At 41.5% G+C, this 17,560-nt stretch overlaps 1 protein-coding gene and 2 long non-coding RNA genes across 3 annotated transcripts; 2 read left to right on the top strand and 1 right to left on the bottom strand.

The window, feature by feature from the left end:
* Positions 1-3,708: 3,708 nt before the first annotated feature.
* LOC120812892 (26S proteasome non-ATPase regulatory subunit 7) lies at positions 3,709-8,092 on the bottom strand. The gene is made up of 8 exons (XM_040169092.2): positions 7,743-8,092; positions 7,143-7,234; positions 6,591-6,683; positions 6,405-6,502; positions 6,200-6,280; positions 5,888-5,979; positions 5,511-5,709; positions 3,709-4,334 (listed from the first exon to the last, which is right to left on the bottom strand). Exons 1-8 carry the CDS (start codon positions 7,814-7,816, stop codon positions 4,071-4,073), a joined length of 993 nt encoding a protein of 330 aa, XP_040025026.1. The 5' UTR covers positions 7,817-8,092; the 3' UTR covers positions 3,709-4,070.
* On the top strand, positions 7,882-9,128 carry LOC120812894 (uncharacterized). The gene is made up of 3 exons (XR_005710753.2): positions 7,882-8,020; positions 8,281-8,356; positions 8,432-9,128. It is a non-coding gene; the product is annotated as an uncharacterized LOC120812894 (long non-coding RNA).
* Positions 9,129-13,287: 4,159 nt separating this feature from the next.
* On the top strand, positions 13,288-14,663 carry LOC120812237 (uncharacterized). The gene is made up of 2 exons (XR_013454994.1): positions 13,288-14,048; positions 14,313-14,663. It is a non-coding gene; the product is annotated as an uncharacterized LOC120812237 (long non-coding RNA).
* The last annotated feature ends 2,897 nt before the right edge of the window (positions 14,664-17,560 follow it).

Here is a 17,560-nt window from a genome sequence, read left to right as displayed (position 1 = left end):
TCCCTTCTTTGGTATTGCGACGGTAGACTGGCAGACGAGACAAACGCACTTTGAAAATGTCATCGTGAAAAAAAATTCCTCCTCCCACTCCGTATGAAAGTGATAGGTTCTTTTTACTTGGTCCAGCTCCCCCACTCATTTTTATACCCTATCTTACGTTTAAGAGGAAAAAACCGAGCGAAAAATTAGGATGTAACTAACGACTAGCTTGTTAGCTTTGCAGCGCTCAGGGGCGTTGTTTGAACACGCACAGTGACCTAATTGTACGGGGGAAAAAATCAGATGTCATCTGACTGGTTGTCCTGTGTATCAATCAAGTGACGGGATGGCTGATAGGCTGACGTCTAGTTTTTTTATTCAAAACAACTTAACTTTATTTGTATAGCGTCAGTTCATGACAATGTCATCTCACCTTGTCATGCGATCTACCAATAGTACCTTGGAGATCGACTGGTAGATCGCGATCGACGTATTGAGCACCCCTGCTCTAGAGAATATACACAGCAAGCCCTTACTTAGTGCACCTAAGAGACTGCAGAGAATGTTACTCAGGCTACAGCAGTATGATATTAGTGTGACCTATGTTCCAGGCAGGGATATGTTACTTGCAGACACGCTGAGCAGAGCATACTTACCAGAGAGCACTAGGGGTGAGAGTGAGACAGATATAGAGACTGTAAACATGGTTGGCTACCTACCCATTTCAGCAGAGAGGCTGAGTGCCATCAGGGCTGCAACAACAGACGACACAAAGTTACAGAGTGTGGCAAATAGAATACTGTCAGGGTGGCCCAAGAGAAAACAGGACTTACCAAGTGACATCAGGCACTACCACACCTTCCAAGATGAACTGAGTTTCCCGGATGACATAGTGTTCCGAGGGGACAGAGCCGTGATACCTGACGCACTCAGGGTGGACATCACTCACAGGATCCACTCCTCTCACCTGGGAGTAGAGGGATGTCTGAGGCGAGCGAGGGAGTGTGTATACTGGCTTGGAATGAATGAGGAGATCAAGACTTTCATCTCCAAATGTGACATATGTAGGTCAGTGGACCCAAAACAACAAAGAGAGACACTACACCCACATGACATGGCAAGCAGACCCTGGGCCAAGGTAGGAACAGACCTTTTCTCCTTTCACAATAAAGACTATCTGATAACAGTAGACTATTATTCAAATATTTGGGAGGTCGATTATCTACCTGACACGAAGAGTAACACAGTGATCAAGAAACTCAAGGCTCACTTTGCCCGACAAGGGATTCCGTACATTGTTATCTTAGACAATGGACCCCAATATGCATCACTAGAGTTTCAGCACTTCAGCCGAAAGTGGGACTTTGAACACAGGACATCGTCGCCAGGATACCCGCAGAGTAAGGGGAAAGCAGAGTCAGCGGTGAAGACAGCCAAGCGCCTGATGCTGAAGGCTGCAGCAGCACGACAAGATCCGTACTTGGCCATGCTGGATCATCGCAACACGCAGAGCCAGGGCCTCGTCACAAGCCCGGCAGAGACTTCTGAGCAGGAGGACCAGGACCCTGCTTCCCATGAAGGACACTCTGCTGAAGCCAGAGGTAACACACAACGAACAGGGACTGGAAAACAACAGACGGAGACAGGAAAAGTACTACAGCAAAAGACATGGACACTCTGGAGAGAGGGGACAATGTGAGAATACAACCCTGTGGCACACACGGTGGCTGGAGACCAGCGAAGGTGGTCCGACAGGTGAGCCATAGATCATATGAGGTGGAGTTGGAGTCAGGTGGTGTTGTGAGGCGTAATCGTCGCCACCTCAGACACAATCTCACCCGGCGCTCACTAACACAGAACACACCCACACCAACTGTGACTGAGGAGGCCGTAGCGCCAGGCGGCCCAGCAAACCGGGAAACGGTCACTAGGTCGGGTCGACAAGTTGTCAGACCCCACTACCTGACGGACTATTCGCAGTGATTGGAGGATGGACTATGAAAAAAAAAAAAAGAGAGAGAGAAACAAGGTGATGGAGAAATGGAATGTGTTGTTGTATACACTTGTTGCATTTGTGAAAAAACTGATGTTTTGAACACGTTGATTTGTTATTGTCTATGTTGTTGGATTGTTATTGCCTATGTTGTTAGATCTGTTGTAAATGAGCAGAGCAGATGGTAAAAGTGTGTTACACTAGAATATCGAAGTCAAGGAAAGAGACTAACTTGAAAAAAAAAAGAAAGATGTAACAATAGTGTTTGCAAGTCGTACCTGAAGTGTTGCAAACACTTGTGTTTTGCAAGTCGTTGCAAAACAAAATGGACACATTGCAACAACATTTCAGTGCCAATGTGTCTGTTGGAGAGTTATCGCTGCCCGGTGGTCTTTTACTCCCCATAAACACAGGCAGGATAGCGAGCTCCAGGAACGATTTGTAAGTGTGCTGCTATTGTTTCTAACGCTGTAGGTTAATCTAAACTCAAATTAAGATTGTACACTGCATATTCGACAGTCTGAAATCACAGCCTGTCACATTTGATATTTATGTATGAGAAGCTTCAGCGAAATGTAATGTGGAGCACTTTTTTGATTTTCAGCTCCGGTTTTTGGCCATCAAATGTGGGAAGGATCCGAAGACAACCGTGTGGAGAATGCTTCAGAGTATCTTCTCAAATCGCCTTTCAATTTCTACAACTTGGACTGGTGTAGGGGCTAAAGCTTGTTTTAAAGACCTGTTCCTGAAGACCATTGTTCATAGTAAGTTACATATTCTCTTAAGTAGATGTGTATGTGATGTGTATTCAAATGGAATGACAGATCTGTATTTTCTGCAGGGGCCATACGGAAGAATCCGGCAACACTGATGAGGCGGTCCAGGTTAATGTAATGCGTTACCTGAAAGGAGCATCTGACCGCGAAGGTGGAAAAAGGCGCAGCACAACAGAGAGGGACCCAGAACCGACTCCTCAAACCTTGGCTTGTCTAGACTACTGACACCCCAGCATGTTCTTTGTGTGTGTGTGTGTATATTTGATGTATATATTTTTTGTTTTCTTTTTTATTTATATTTCAGTGTGCTGACACATCTTGTTTCAATACTGTACTGAAATGTGGAATTAAAACTTCAAATGGAAATTTGTCTGGTTTGATCAATCATTATTCTAGATAAACTGCGTGCTATTAAAATTTTATTTATATAAATATATGTATATATAAACAAATAAATATATTACAGATCGCTCCAAAATAGCCTTTGCCTCCGGCAGGCCGCAGTAAAGCTGCCTTTGTTATAACTGCGGCGGAACGGCCGTTGACCTGCTGTCCGTCCGCGAAAGGTCCGCCAGCAAACGTGTTTGCGATTACGCAATTTTCTTTTGATTTCATTACACACGGTCCTCCTCAGCAGATCAATGTATAGTTAGTTTGGTCGAGATGTATCACTATTCATTAATATGAATAACTATATACATATCGTGGTCAGATATTATATAATGTCATCTGTCAACTGTAGGTTTTCAGTTTCATAACTCATCTGTATTTTCCATCCAATCTATAATTTGCAAAAACTGAGTTCATAATCCTGCCATTATGGTCCCAGACACACAGACTGCACTCAAAATAAAGCTGCTGTAAAAACAAACATCAGTACATATTCCTACAGGCAGGTATATTATACAATTAAACAGTTTCATCAATTTTAATTCATCGAAAACCACAAAAACAAACGCATTTTAATATGTTCCCAATTTAATGAGTGATACAGAAACAAAACGTTTTCTTCCCATATTACAAAAAATCAATGACAAGTGTTTTACCAACACCTAGCGCATGGAAACTATGAAAACAGAATAAAAATGTTGTCATAGTTCAGAACACCAAAGACGCCTACATCATTATCTCTGCCCGATAATAACAGTCTTTATGAGTGCCACTTGTGACCACGGGGCCAAATCTCAAATGACACCAGTCCCCATATAGAGTCCTACTTTTAGCCGGAGACCCAGATACAGAACTGTGACAGGGGGCAGAAAGTAGAGCAGCATCCCGATGAAGATGGCAGGATTTGAGAGAAGACCTTAACGAGGAAGCACTCATTTCTTCTTCTTCTCATCTTTCTTGGCACCGTCAGCTTTTTCCTTCTCCTTGGCTTTGTCCTTATCGTCTTTTTTCTCTTTGTCGTCTTTCTTCTCTTTCTTGCCTTCTTCCTTCTCCTGTCCTTCCTTTTTCTCTGCGTCGCGGTTGGAGATCTTGTTGTTGATCAGATTGTGCAGAGCTACCACGGAGCGTATGAGCGAGGCGAGGTAGACCACCAGCATCTGGTCGTTGGTCTTAAGGTAGAAGGCTTTAGTGAACTCCTGCAAAGATGGAAATGTAACTAGGGATGCACCGATCCACATTTTTTCACTTCCGATCCGATCCCTAAATTTGGATATCGGCCGATACAGATAATATTCCGATACCAGAGCTGTGTTTGAAAAACAGGAAATCCTGTTAACAGAAAAAAATCTGAAAACAAATTTGAAACTAAGGGTTTCAGATTGATTGTCATGTCAATATTTATTTAATTTCATGAATGTCAAATGTCAAAGACTTATTTTTAATAAGTCTTAAAAATTTAGAAATATGAAAAGTGCAAGTGCACACACACACATACACACTTGACACACAGTCTCACTCACTCGTTCACAAAAATAACAGCACAAATCAAGTAAACTGACTCTTGTATCATGAACAACATGTCAAATATCTGAAGAAAAGTGCAATAAAATAACTGTAAACATCTTACACACATACACACTTGACACACAGACTCACTCATTCACACACGCAATCACACTTACTCTCTCTCTCACACGATTCTTTAAAAGAAAACAAAACTTGAATGTCTCAAAGTTGACTCTGAGGAAGTGATGTAGTGTTCAACAAATCTTACATCGGCAAGTTCTTCTTGAGGAATATGAGCATTTCTGCTCTCTCTGCAGTTAGCCGATTCCTTTTTTCATCCACGATATTGGCTGCCGTGCTGAACAGTCTAGCCTCAGCGCTATCCTGCTATCCTGCTAGCCTGCTAGTCTGCTATCCTGCTAGCCTGCTAGTCTGCTAGCTGGCTGCAAACTGTGGAATGGATTCCTGAACGGAGGCGCGGCTCAATGAGACAGTTATGAGACACGCTCAGGAAATCCATTCCACAGTTTGCAGCCAGCTAGCAGACTAGCAGGCTAGCAGACGGGGATCACTTTTGGAGTCATTTCACCAGACGACGTTAAAGCGCAGACATGGCTCATTGATATCGGAAATCTCCAAAGGTTGTATCGGAAAATCCGATACCCGAATTTCTCTGGTATCGGGTCCCGATACCGATACTGGATCGGATCGGCCCCATCCCTAAATGTAACATTTAGGAACCCACAAAATGTCCAAATGAAACAAGCAATAAATTCATTAAAATTCAGAAGCATACTCAGTTCTGCTATGCAATCTTACACAGAGATGCTGAGACAATTAAACCAAAAAAGGAGTTAACAACTTACCAGCAGATTTACATCTGGCAGTAAATTGAAGACGTCCTGCAGCTGGTAGATAATCTGGTGGTTGATGGGAAGTTTTCCTGCCGTCACTCTCTCCAAGTAGGAGCGGATTTCCAACAGCTTGGAGTTCAGACCCTTCAGGCCGTGAACCTGATTTGTGATCCGTTGCGATAGAGTGCCCACTGTGGTGTCCTTGATATCTCTGGATATGAAGGGCATGAGGATGAATATCAGCAGGCGAGGGGTTAACTTTTGTTGATCCTTTTTGTGTTTTTCCCCCCAGTTAAATTAGCAGTAGAGTGGTATACTGTGGTGACTAAAATGGATATTACACGCTCAACAGCGTAGCAAAGTGAGTAAATGAAAGGTTTGTTTTGTACCTGAGCAGGTGCTCCACACCCACTTCCTCTGCTTCCTCTGCTCCAATCTCGCTGGTGACATGTTCAAATGTCTTGGATGTTGGTGTCCCATCCTATAGTCAAATAAACCAAAATGTGTTACAAATAATAAATTAAAAAAACCACAGAAAGAAAACCACACAGCAGTAAGGACGGTAAACTTTGACTGAGAGGACTTTGTATAAAATAGAAAATCTCCAAAGGCCTTACCAGTTTAGTGTGGTCAGTTTAAATACAAACTAGTCATGAAACCTATATCATTGCAAAACACCGAACAAGCCAAGATTCACTCACGTCATGAATTTCCTCCACAGAGATGTATGCTTCTGTGGGGAGGCCGAGATCTTTGGGCTTCACATCTATAATGACTAAGACCTGGTAGGATAAAAACCAAAATACATGAGCGACTTATATGACATCTCAGTGAATATGAGATGAGCAAAGTTACGCAACAGCAAATCAACATTGAGCTGGATCGAGACAATTAACAATTACATACCGAATTGGTACAGTACTGCTTGATGAGCTCGTTGATGGCGATGTCGTTCTTATGTAGCTTGGGTCCTGTGTGATACCATCCGACTATTCTTTCTCTGGCTGAAAACCAGAAACGGAAGTTATTCATGAGTATAAAATGATGTCACCACTACAAAACCGAATCACACCGATGTAGGTGGTGTATTACCATTTACTTTCTTGAACATGCCATACATGTTCTCCAAGTAGTCATGATCCAGGAACCACACAGAGTCATCACGGTCATCCTCGTCAAATGGCACTAAAGGAACATTGGCAATGAATTAGAAAGAAAATTACAGAATTTACCATATTTCACTTCATAAAGGGCATTAGTGGGTAAAGCAGAATCCCAATGTAAAAATATATCTAATGCATATGGAAATATTTTAAGATGGGCCCTTCACTGATTACAGACACAACTTACTTAGACTTGTCAAATGTACTATGAGGTTTTGGAGGATGTTTTCTACAGTTTTACAAAGGCAGATGATATCATCTGGATTATCAATGTTTAGGATTAAAGAACACACATAACGTCAACATTAACTGGGGTACATTAATTACCCTGAGCTGAGTGTAAGGCCTGAAGGATCCAGTGGCTTTACAGTATGCATTTCATTAGAGACCTAAACTCAGAACATCTCAGTTGCTTCCGTTTTCCTTTGTAATACTGTTGTGTACGGAACTCTGATCAGCATGCTGTCCTCCTGTCACTCACCAGCAAAACTATTTGAGACGTCAAGAACTTTTTTATGCCAAGATCCGAGAAGGACACCAACCACTCGTTTCTGGTTGCCAACTTTTCCTATTCTGTGGATTGAATTGTCAAATGTACGGAAAACCAGGTTAGATCGCAATAGTATGTCTATCGAATTCCAACAAATATTATACAGTTTTATTAATATGTACATATACACACACATGTTTTTCAGAACCCCCTTTAAATACGAAGTCGTTCGCTATTAGGTTGTGGACTAAGCCCACATCTTCATGTCATCCATTGCTAACCAAATAACAGAACAAAATGAGTGTTACAATGGGCAACAGCGATTTCAAATCTTATCATTAGGCATTAATGAGCACTATTATTGACTAATTTAACGGTTGGACACATTGTTTTCTGACAATAGTTGACGAACTAGACAGACACCACGGAGCTAACTTCACCCTAACTAGCTTGCTCATGTCTGCGTTCACTCTCAACGGGGCTCTGACTCAGCAAGGCTAACATTAGCTTAGCTTAGCAGCTCCGTTACGCGTTTAGACTCTTGGCTATTCAGCTAGTTCAAAGAAGAACAAAAATACTGAAATCACTGACCTGTTAAAGTGATCGACCACGCTGAGCAATACCAGGGGGTGAACGACCACATTTTCTACTGCTAATTCCGGCATTTTCGCAGTGTAGACAACCAGCTCACAAGCCCACCTCGACACAATGACGGCGACGCTACACTTCCGGTTTCGTCTGACGTCGTTTCCGTTTCTCTTGGCAACAGCGAAACGCGCAGAAAAGGCAGAAGAGTTGTCTCACCCGGCCTCACACACGCACATTCACAGACAGAATGTCTCACAGACAGAATGTCTGGGACTGAACACGTAAGTCATCCGTCTTTAGTCCTGGAGGCGTTTTCTTAAATGTGTTTAACAATGTGTCTCTTCGCGGTGACGTTATTATTGTTCAACGTTGACAATTTAACGATGACGACAACAGAGAACGCCGATAATCAATCATTTTAGCTCTAACGTAACTAAAATGTCCATTTGGGGCTTTGTTAACGTGAACTAAACTTTTATAATTTAACTATTAGTTATATTTCATAAGTGTCCGTTTTACTAAATGCCTTTCCACTCGGCAGGATCAAGTTGAGGAAACACTGAAGAGGATCGAAGCCAATAAATATGTGATTGGAACGATCGTTGTCAACACAGAGGGTGAGCTAAAAGCCGTTTCCTGCACCTTTACACTACCCTTTTATTGTAAATGTTTTAAAAGTGTGATCTTTCCAGGTATTCCCATCAGAACAACTTTGGATAACTCCACCACGGTCAGTGGCGGTTCTGGGCACGGGCGAACCGGGCAGCCACCTGGGGCGGCATTTTTTCATGGCTCATGGGGGGCGGCACGAGCGCTGGAAAAAAAATCCTCTGCTCCGCGAAGCAGTTTTCTATCATCTATCGTTTCACTGTGTGGGGAATTGGCAGATTGTGGCCCCCTGCGGCTGCAGGCGCCCTGCTTGTTGGAGGTGCTGTGCACAGAAGCTGTGTGAGTAGGGGAAAAGGAAGGGGCGCGCGGGGGACAGTTCACCTCTGGGTCACCCAAATGGAACGGTCGGATAAGGGGGGGGAGCAGGGGTCGGGGGATTCACTGTTAAATACGCTAATGTAATTAGTGGGCTAAAGTCAGTCACACCCCGACTTTCTTACAATTAACGCACATTTCAATAATGATAAATGCAAGCCTATAGTTCCTGCACATTTTTGTTTTTATGAATATTGAATTGAAATGGCCAATAAAAATTGGTAATACAAAACGATTATGTGTCACCTGTCACCAAGGTTAATTGGTTTAGTCTTGACTTCTGGTCGTGACTGACAGTGTTGGGGGGATGGGAAATCTGTTGCTTGTCGAGTCAGAGGCAAATAAAAACAGATGGACAGAAAAAGGTTAAAATCATCAGGTTCCCACTACAGAAAGAAAAGAAAAGAAGAGGAGGAGAAGCAAGCAAAAGATGGAGGTATGCAAATATGTTGTCTCTCTGTATGATTATACAGCCACATCAGCCATCAAGGAGATATTTTCCACATTGGAAAATATGGGAAATAATTCAGGGTGTTGACACATTTCCCAAGTCTTGCAGATGAAGAGCTGGCAGAGCAATGCGAGGCACTAGGCACCACACTGCACTTTAAGGGGCACTCTGATTTGGACAGTAGAAAGCTTGTGCAGGAAATTAAGAACTTCCCTGACCTGCCATCAAAGACCATGAGCCTCCTTGAGCCAATCACTTTTGTGCATGACAAGGATCTATCAGAGATCTACCCCAACTTTTGGACTGCTCTCAGGATTGCACTTACTCTGCCAGTCACTGTGGCTCAAGCAGAGAGGAGCTTTTCCAAACTGAAGTTGATCAAGTCATACCTTAGGTCAACCATGTCCCAGAAACGGCTCACTGGCCTTGGTGTCATCAGCATCAATCATTCCATAGGGGAGCAGATTTCATACAAAGACATTATTGATGATTTTGCATCAAGGAAGGCCAGAAACGTCAGGTTTTAGATTTAGTTTGTGTTTTCTGTTCTTAGTGCAATAGTGAAACAGTTCGATTGTATTTTGTGTGATGAAGAATTTGTGCTATTTACAATATTTATTCTATATTTTATTTGTATCTTGTTCTTTTGTATTGTATATTTTGTGCAAATCAAAACTCTCACTCTCAAAGGTGGTCTCGCCCTGGGCGCCATTCAATGCAGAACCGTCCCTGACCACGGTTGTGTATGCACAGCTTTTACGCCACCTCACCATGAAGGCAAGTAACATCGTGAGGGACCTTGACCCTCAGAATGACATTTGTTTTTTTCTGAATGCAGACAAAGAAACACAATATCTTGGTTGCACCAGGTGAGTGTCCAGAAGGTGCATTTGTATTGTTGACTTAATTGTCTGTAACTTGACCGTGCTGTTGTACTGCAGTTGAATTTTTTTTCTCTTCTTTCTTTTTGTTTTTGCAGAAAACAACTTTCTGCTGATAGTCATCCAGAAGCATGTGAATAGCCTCTGGACATTTCCATGAGAGTCAGCCTTTGTTTTGTGCCATAATGGTGATAAAAAATGTTTTTACACCGTGTTATGTTACAGCATTATCCATAATTGTTGGAATGCATTAAGCATTCCAAGTATTGTTCTTCGAATTTTTATTCCAACATCTTTTATTGTTGGAATGCATTAAGCATTCCAAGTATTGTTCTTCGAATCTTTATTCAACTTATTGTTGGAATGCATTAAGCATTCCAAGTATTGTTCTTCGAATCTTTATTTCTTCATCTTCTATTTCTTCCGCGCCCCCTTTCAACTCCTTCACATTTTCAGCTATTTAAACCGTTCAAATATTAAAATATTCAGCTCCTTTCTGGCTTTAGGGCTATGGCTTTTCAGCTTTCTAACTATTAAGCTTAAATTTATATAACTCAATAATCATTAATATTTTAACATGGTTTTCCAATGGAGATCGTTTTCAAATCCTCTTAAACTTCTTCAACTTTCAGATTTTTCAGCTCCGCCAATCTTTCAGCTACTGACACCATTTAATCTATTCTACTTTTTTCATAATCACTGATTATGTTTCACTAGTTCTTCGCTCCGTTTCTGACTTTTACATGAGTGTGTATTGCGTCTGCTAGAGGGAGACCCGGAGATCTTAGAGTGTGAGGCAGCGCCAGAATCTGGTTAAAAAAATATGGAACTTCTGTCCTTGCAGCCAAAGTATACACTCTAGAGGCTTAATTTCTTCAGATTAATGAGGGCATGGTTGTGCTGATTGGATTAATGCGTTCATGGAATCCCAGAGTTCTTTAGTTTTGGCCTACGAAGACCAACAGTGACACAACCTCTGCTAAAAGCCCCATAAAAAGTCCCTGCGTTCGGTAGAGTCTTGTTTCTCGCACAAACGTCGTATTTTTTAGATAGCTGTTATAGTTTTGCGCTGGTTGTCATTTGTTTGAGGTGTGGATTCTGTGTAACTCGCTGCCCTTTGCAGCAGCTCGTTAATGATCACAGGTGCGTCGTTGTCGTGGTTACTCGCTCACACGCTGCAGGATCTCTGTCTGTGACTCACAGCTGCTCCTATGACCTGATTAGTGGAGTCACATGACGCAGCTATGCTTTCTGTCAACAGACCAATATGATAAAGACACTGGCCCCCCCTCCCCCCTCCACCCTGACCTCTTCTCACTGTTAATCACTCAGTCTGTCTGTCTATTTCTCCTCCTCTCTCTCTCCCTCTATCTCTTCCTCACCACCCCTCCCTTTCTCACTCTCTCACACTCCCTCCCTCTATCTACACCCCCCCACCCAATCCAATAATATCAAAATAAAAGCCCCATGGAGGGAATTTTTACTGTAATGTTTGTGACAAGGCCTATTCATTAAAAACTTCTTAGTTTGAATAACAAACATTCAGTCTCCCAACCCCCCCTCACCCAATTCCATCATTACAAAATAAAAGCCTCAATGATTATCTGTACCTTAACCATGAAGCTCAAAATGAAGCGGTTTCGTTGAAATACGCATTGCTCTTTCAAATACTACTACAACCACTACGAATATTACTCGTACTTCTAGTACTACAACTGATACTTCTACTACCATACTACTAGTATTTCTACTGCTATTAATACTACAACTACTACTAATGTTATTACAAATACTACTATGGCTAATAGTGTCAGTATTCCAGCTGTTTCTACTGCTATTGATACTAAACCGACTTCTACTGCTAGTACTACTAATACCACAATTACAACTATAACTAATACTACTACTAATAATATTACTACAAACAATTTTAAACCTCTTTTTATTCATCTCAGCTTTTATTTCTGTACTTTTTAAAATTCAATTAAGCTCTTGCAACTTCTGTATTTTTTAGAAAATCTATTGAAATTCAGCTTCCCCACTTCCTGTATTTTCAGCAGTTTTTTAAAATAATTTCTGCTTTTCCTATGCCTCTATTTACAGCAATGTTTTAATATTCATTTCTTTATTTTTGCGTATTTTTTAGATAGCTGTTATAGTTTTGCGCTGGTTGTCATTTGTTTGAGGTGTGGTTTCTTGGTAAAATCCGTTTACTCTGTGATCAGCCCGCGAAAACAGCAGCTGCGCCGTCTCCATGACGACCACACAGGCTCGTGCCAGCACTCACTCTCCCTTCCCTACGGAGTCTGACAGACAAGCAGGCTCACGTGGGGTGGGTTTCTCAGCCAATCACATACTGTCTACTCTTGTCCAATAGAAATCTTTCGTTCAACGTGTGAACGGGAAAATAGAGAATCCTTGACATCTTGACTCATCATTTACATAAACTATCCTGAAGTCGAAAAAAGTAAGTAAGTAAGTTTTGTTTGTCCTCATAAATGTGATAATCAAAACTATATGAATAATACTTGACATATACTATATATCTTATTATATATATATATATATATATATATATATATGTATCTATCTATATATATGTATATTTATACATCTTTTATTGACAAACTATTACAAAACAAAACTATTATATAGCATTTTCTTTAAATATTGCTAGCTAGATATCTCAAAGTAGCAGCCATCAATTTCCTGTTCCTCTTACATCCAACTAATTGTCATTAACTTAGTCGCCTGAAGGTCAAAAGCTGAGAGAAGTGTTTTTCCCCCTCAAATATACTAATTTAAAATAATAGCTGACATATACTATATATCTTTATATTGACAAATTACATTAAAACGTTTTTTAAACATTGCTAGCTAGATATCGGTCATATGATATCTAGCTAGCACCGTCATTTCCTGTTTTAGGCATACAAAAGTGTAATTTCTAAGATGAAATGTGTTCTAGCCTACTCCCTAACTTAGTGTCCATTTTTATATTTCAGAATGGCCCTAAAACAGCTTCTTGGGACCAAACCGCCCACTGCTTATTTTAAACCACCAGCAATCCACCTATGTGTGGTTCTCAAAAAAGAGCAGGCCAGGCACATAAAGACACACACGCAGGGAGGGAGAGACAGACACGTACACAGAGACATAAAGACACACACACACACAGGGAGGGAGAGAGACACGTACACAGAGACATAAAGACACACACACGCAGGGAGGGAAAGACAGACACGTACACAGAGACATAAAGACACACACACGCAGGGAGGGAGAGACAGACACGTACACAGAAACATAAAGACACACACACTCAGGGAGGGAGAGACAGACACGTACACAGAGACATAAAGACACACGCAGGGAGGGAGGGAGAGACAGACACGTACACAGAGACATAAAGACACACACACGCAGGGAGGGAGGGAGAGACAGACACGTACACAGAGACATAAAGACACACACACGCAGGGAGGGAGGGAGAGACAGACACGTACACAGAGACACACACACGCAGGGAGGAAGAGACAGACACGTACACAGAGACATAAAGACACACACACGCAGGGAGGGAGGGAGAGACAGACACGTACACAGAGACATAAAGACACACACACGCAGGGAGGAAGAGACAGACACGTACACAGAGACATAAAGACACACACACGCAGGGAGGAAGAGACAGACACGTACACAGAGACATAAAGATACACACACACAGGGAGGGAGAGACAGACACGTACACAGAGAAAAAAAATAAAAGACAGACACGCACACAGAGACGCAGGGAGAGACAGAATCTTTGAAATTAAACTAATCTCATCTGCACCTTGCAGGGGGAAACAGTGATTACACTGAGCCTGTGGAGGGAAGCTGCAGTCTGGGATCTGCTCCAAGTGGGGGGACACATTAGTGTCCCATCTAAGGACCACCCAGTCCCAATATGGGACGCAGGCGCAGTCCACAAATGTTTCCACCATTGAGGTAGCTCTACTTTGCTGTTGTATTAGTCACTAAAGGGGGGTACACACACCCACACAATAGCAGAACAGACCTTTATTACATTCAGCTATTTTGTTCAATCACATCTTAAAACTATACACGGGGAAGTCCAGAATTGATGTTCATTGTAAACAAATAAAAGTAGAAAATGTGAAATTAATAAGCAGTTGCTCTGGGTTAGGGTTAGGTTATCATAATGTTCTGGTAATTGGTGACAGAGCTGTATGTCAATGTTTCCCTTGACAGGAGGTGACATCAGAGGAGGTGGTTGGTGTGTGTGGGGTGGTTGAAGTGGAGGGCTCTCCAGACACCCTGAACCTCCTGCTGGAGGACGACCGCACCACCAACGTCAGCAGAGCGCTGTGGGAGCCCCTTGACCCCCAACTGAAAACTCCACCCCTGATGGTGAAAATAAAAATCATTGGAAATCATGTTTTCAAAATTCAATTGTATACAGTTTAATTTGTTTGTTTCATACGTTCTTTGTTCCTGAACGTTCTGTAATGCATTTGAGTTTTTTTTACTCTGTTTATTTTGTTATTTTATTGTTGGATTGATCCGTTCTGTCAAATAAAAATATTTCAAAAGCTGAGAGAAGTGTTTTTTTCCTCATAAATGTAATAATTAAAATACCTGACTGTAACAGGTTGGTCCTCTGGGGGGGTCTTGGAAAGACGAGCATGAGGGAGTCTGGTCCATTATTGTTTTGTTTTTTTATTGTTTCACACCCAAAACACAGCCGGCTCCAGCCTTCTCGCTCTCTCGCTGTCGCCGGATCTCTCCTACTTAACAGGCAGAATACAAACACGGATTAATATGAGCTGAGGCCAATTGCCTCCCCCGGCACCGTTCCCTGAACCACTCCCTTCTCAGTCCCCCCCTGCAGCCGAGCCAAACCACGCCTGCCACCACACTGACATATACTATATATCTTTTTGACAAATTACATTACAACATTGCTAGCTAGATATCTCAAAGTAGCAGTCATCAATTTCCTGTTTTAGGCATACAACATACTTTTTCCAAGCGGAGAGCCTCTTCTGCCCCCCACCTCCTCTGACCCCCCTGAGCAGCTGTACAGATGTGGCTGGGCTGTTCACCGTGCAGGGGGAGGTCCTCGAGGTGAGTTCAATCTTGGCCTGTCGTGGTGTAAAAAAGGGCAACAGGTTTAATATTCGGTGCATATTGGCATAAATTGTAATTAACTCACAAATCCATCTTGTAAAGTGTCAGTGGTATGAGATCAGGGCTCTACGCTAATGTTTTCCTCAAGGAGTACATGAAAAAAAATTAGGAGCAGTGTTTTTTTTAAGCAGTTCCTGCTCAATGCCACACTATTTCAGTGCTTGCCCATTGCAGAGCCATAGAAAAAGAGTTGCGACACTTCCACACTTTTTTATATGGCTCTGGCCCATTGGTTGCAAATTGTCGCTCTCATTTGCATAAAGTTTAGTGCATCTGGTATCGTTTGGTTATTTTTCCAATACCAGTCCTAACCCGATACTTTTAAAATGATACTGGTGCCTGAACAGATAGTTCTTTTGAGAAAGAAAAAGTACATTACGAATGATGAAATTGGAAAAGGGGTTTGTTTTCTTCCAATTGAAAAATATATCAACCGTTTAAACAATACTGTAAATATAAATGAATAAAAAACACTTTGGTTCAAACTTAACGTCAAACTATGAACATTATATGAACTGTTTACCAGTTTAATTAGAGTTTACCATCTTTAAGAGGCAAAAGGTGTGTGTGTGTGTATATATATATATATATATATATATATTCTTTTGAATTTGAAGAATAGTAAATTCATTATTTGATTTTAGATCTATGCTCATTGTGCAGGAACTAAACATTTGTAACATATTGGAAAGCATTTACGTAGATTGACTCTCCTTGTTTGTCACCTTTTATTCACGTCATAATTGCAGCTGCAACACAGAAGAGCTGCATTAAGCACGAGAGCATATAGTTCTACTGTGTGATAGAATTTATTATTTATTTATTTTTTAGTAAACACTTTGCTGCGTAAAAAAGACAAAAATAATCAGACAATTTCTTGCCATTCGTGTGAGGAAGTGAAGTCACGTGTCTGCAGCTCAATGCGCAACATCACTGAAGAAACAACGCTACATGCTCGGATTAATACTTCGGTGGGCGCACGGATTGTCCGACAGGACGGGATAGGCCGGATGGGGGTCGGGGGGGACGCCCGCTCCGCCCGCTGGTGGGCGCGTGCTCACCTGTGTGAGTGCAGGTGTCTGCCTGTGTACTAGGGATGTCACAAGAACCGATACTTACAGTACCTTTGCATACTAAAATATCAAAACACCGACGATGGCTATTTTTTAAAGTTCCCGCGCATTGGTGCTGCACCTCTTCTGGAACTGAGTATAGTACACGCAGTATAGGCTTCAGTCTTCCAGTCCACGTTTACATTCAGAAAACAAAGATGGAAACTGCGGCTGCAGCGCTCGTCCCACCTCGACTTGTTGACAAGAAAGGCGCAAAGAGTCGGGTATGGCAGTACTTTGTGTTTGAGGCAGATGACGTGATTATTTTTTTGGTGGGGTTAGCCAATCAGTTTCAGTAAACATCCCATTATGATTCAATGCAAAAAAGCATTTCAAACACGTATAATTACTCTGTAGTTAAATATTTAACATAACGACATCTTATTCCAACAATTCAGTATATTAATATACGCACACATATATAAAATATACAGAATATAACTATTATAAATATACTACAATAAATAGCCCCACAAAACTTCATACACAGTTATTTTGGATAAAATGTACGTCATGGTTGTGTGTTCTCACCTCAGTCCTGTGTGCGGGAAAAGTCCTCGAAGTAAGTTCAATCTTAGCCTGCAGTGGCTAAAAAAAAACACACAAAATCTCACTTCAAGGCTTTTTGAAAAATTGGCAGCTCTGATGATCTTTTAGTGAATTTACACTGATTTAGCTAAAGCTGAAACAACAGAAACTGTCTCTTAGCTGTAAAACAAATACAAACGAATATATAACCGAATATATATACAGATTAATCACACTGAACTGCATTGCGTACCACGTGCCCAGGAGGACGACATAGTATTGGTGCTAGCTAACGTTAGCTAAAACGGACATCAATACAGACCATAAAACATGATCAAACATATCACTAACTTAATAAAAGCATGGCAAGTTTAGACAAAGACCACTAACATCCAAAATAATAAAACTAGCCACACCATGCATGTATATTTAAAGTAAATTAAACATTGACCACAGACACTCGTAAACACGTCACCTCATGGCAAATCCTCAATTGCGCAGTGGATTACCCACAATTCTAATTCTTCTTCTTCTTCTTCTTCTTCTTCTTCTTCTTCTTCTTCTTCTTCTTCTTCTTCTTCTTCTTCTTCTTTGTTTTATGGCGGTAGGCAAACAACTTTAGGGTCTCTAAGGTTAGCCCAATAGACCAAGTGCCAACTCATCTCTTCA

This window comes from Gasterosteus aculeatus, chromosome Y (genome assembly GCF_964276395.1).
Source record: "Gasterosteus aculeatus chromosome Y, fGasAcu3.hap1.1, whole genome shotgun sequence".
Lineage (NCBI taxonomy): Eukaryota > Metazoa > Chordata > Actinopteri > Perciformes > Gasterosteidae > Gasterosteus > Gasterosteus aculeatus.
This window is presented reverse-complemented; position numbering and strand designations above follow the sequence as displayed.

Excerpts from the sequence above, each read along its gene's own strand:
- LOC120812892 (XM_040169092.2), bottom strand. The coding sequence starts at position 7,816 with ATGCCGGAATTAGCAGTAGAAAATGTGGTCGTTCACCCCCTGGTATTG. Across the intron at positions 6,684-7,142 it reads CGTCTCAAATAGTTTTGCTG|TGCCATTTGACGAGGATGAC; the intron begins GTGAGTGACAGG and ends ATGTTCCTTTAG. Across the intron at positions 6,503-6,590 it reads CATGTTCAAGAAAGTAAATG|CCAGAGAAAGAATAGTCGGA; the intron begins GTAATACACCAC and ends TCTGGTTTTCAG.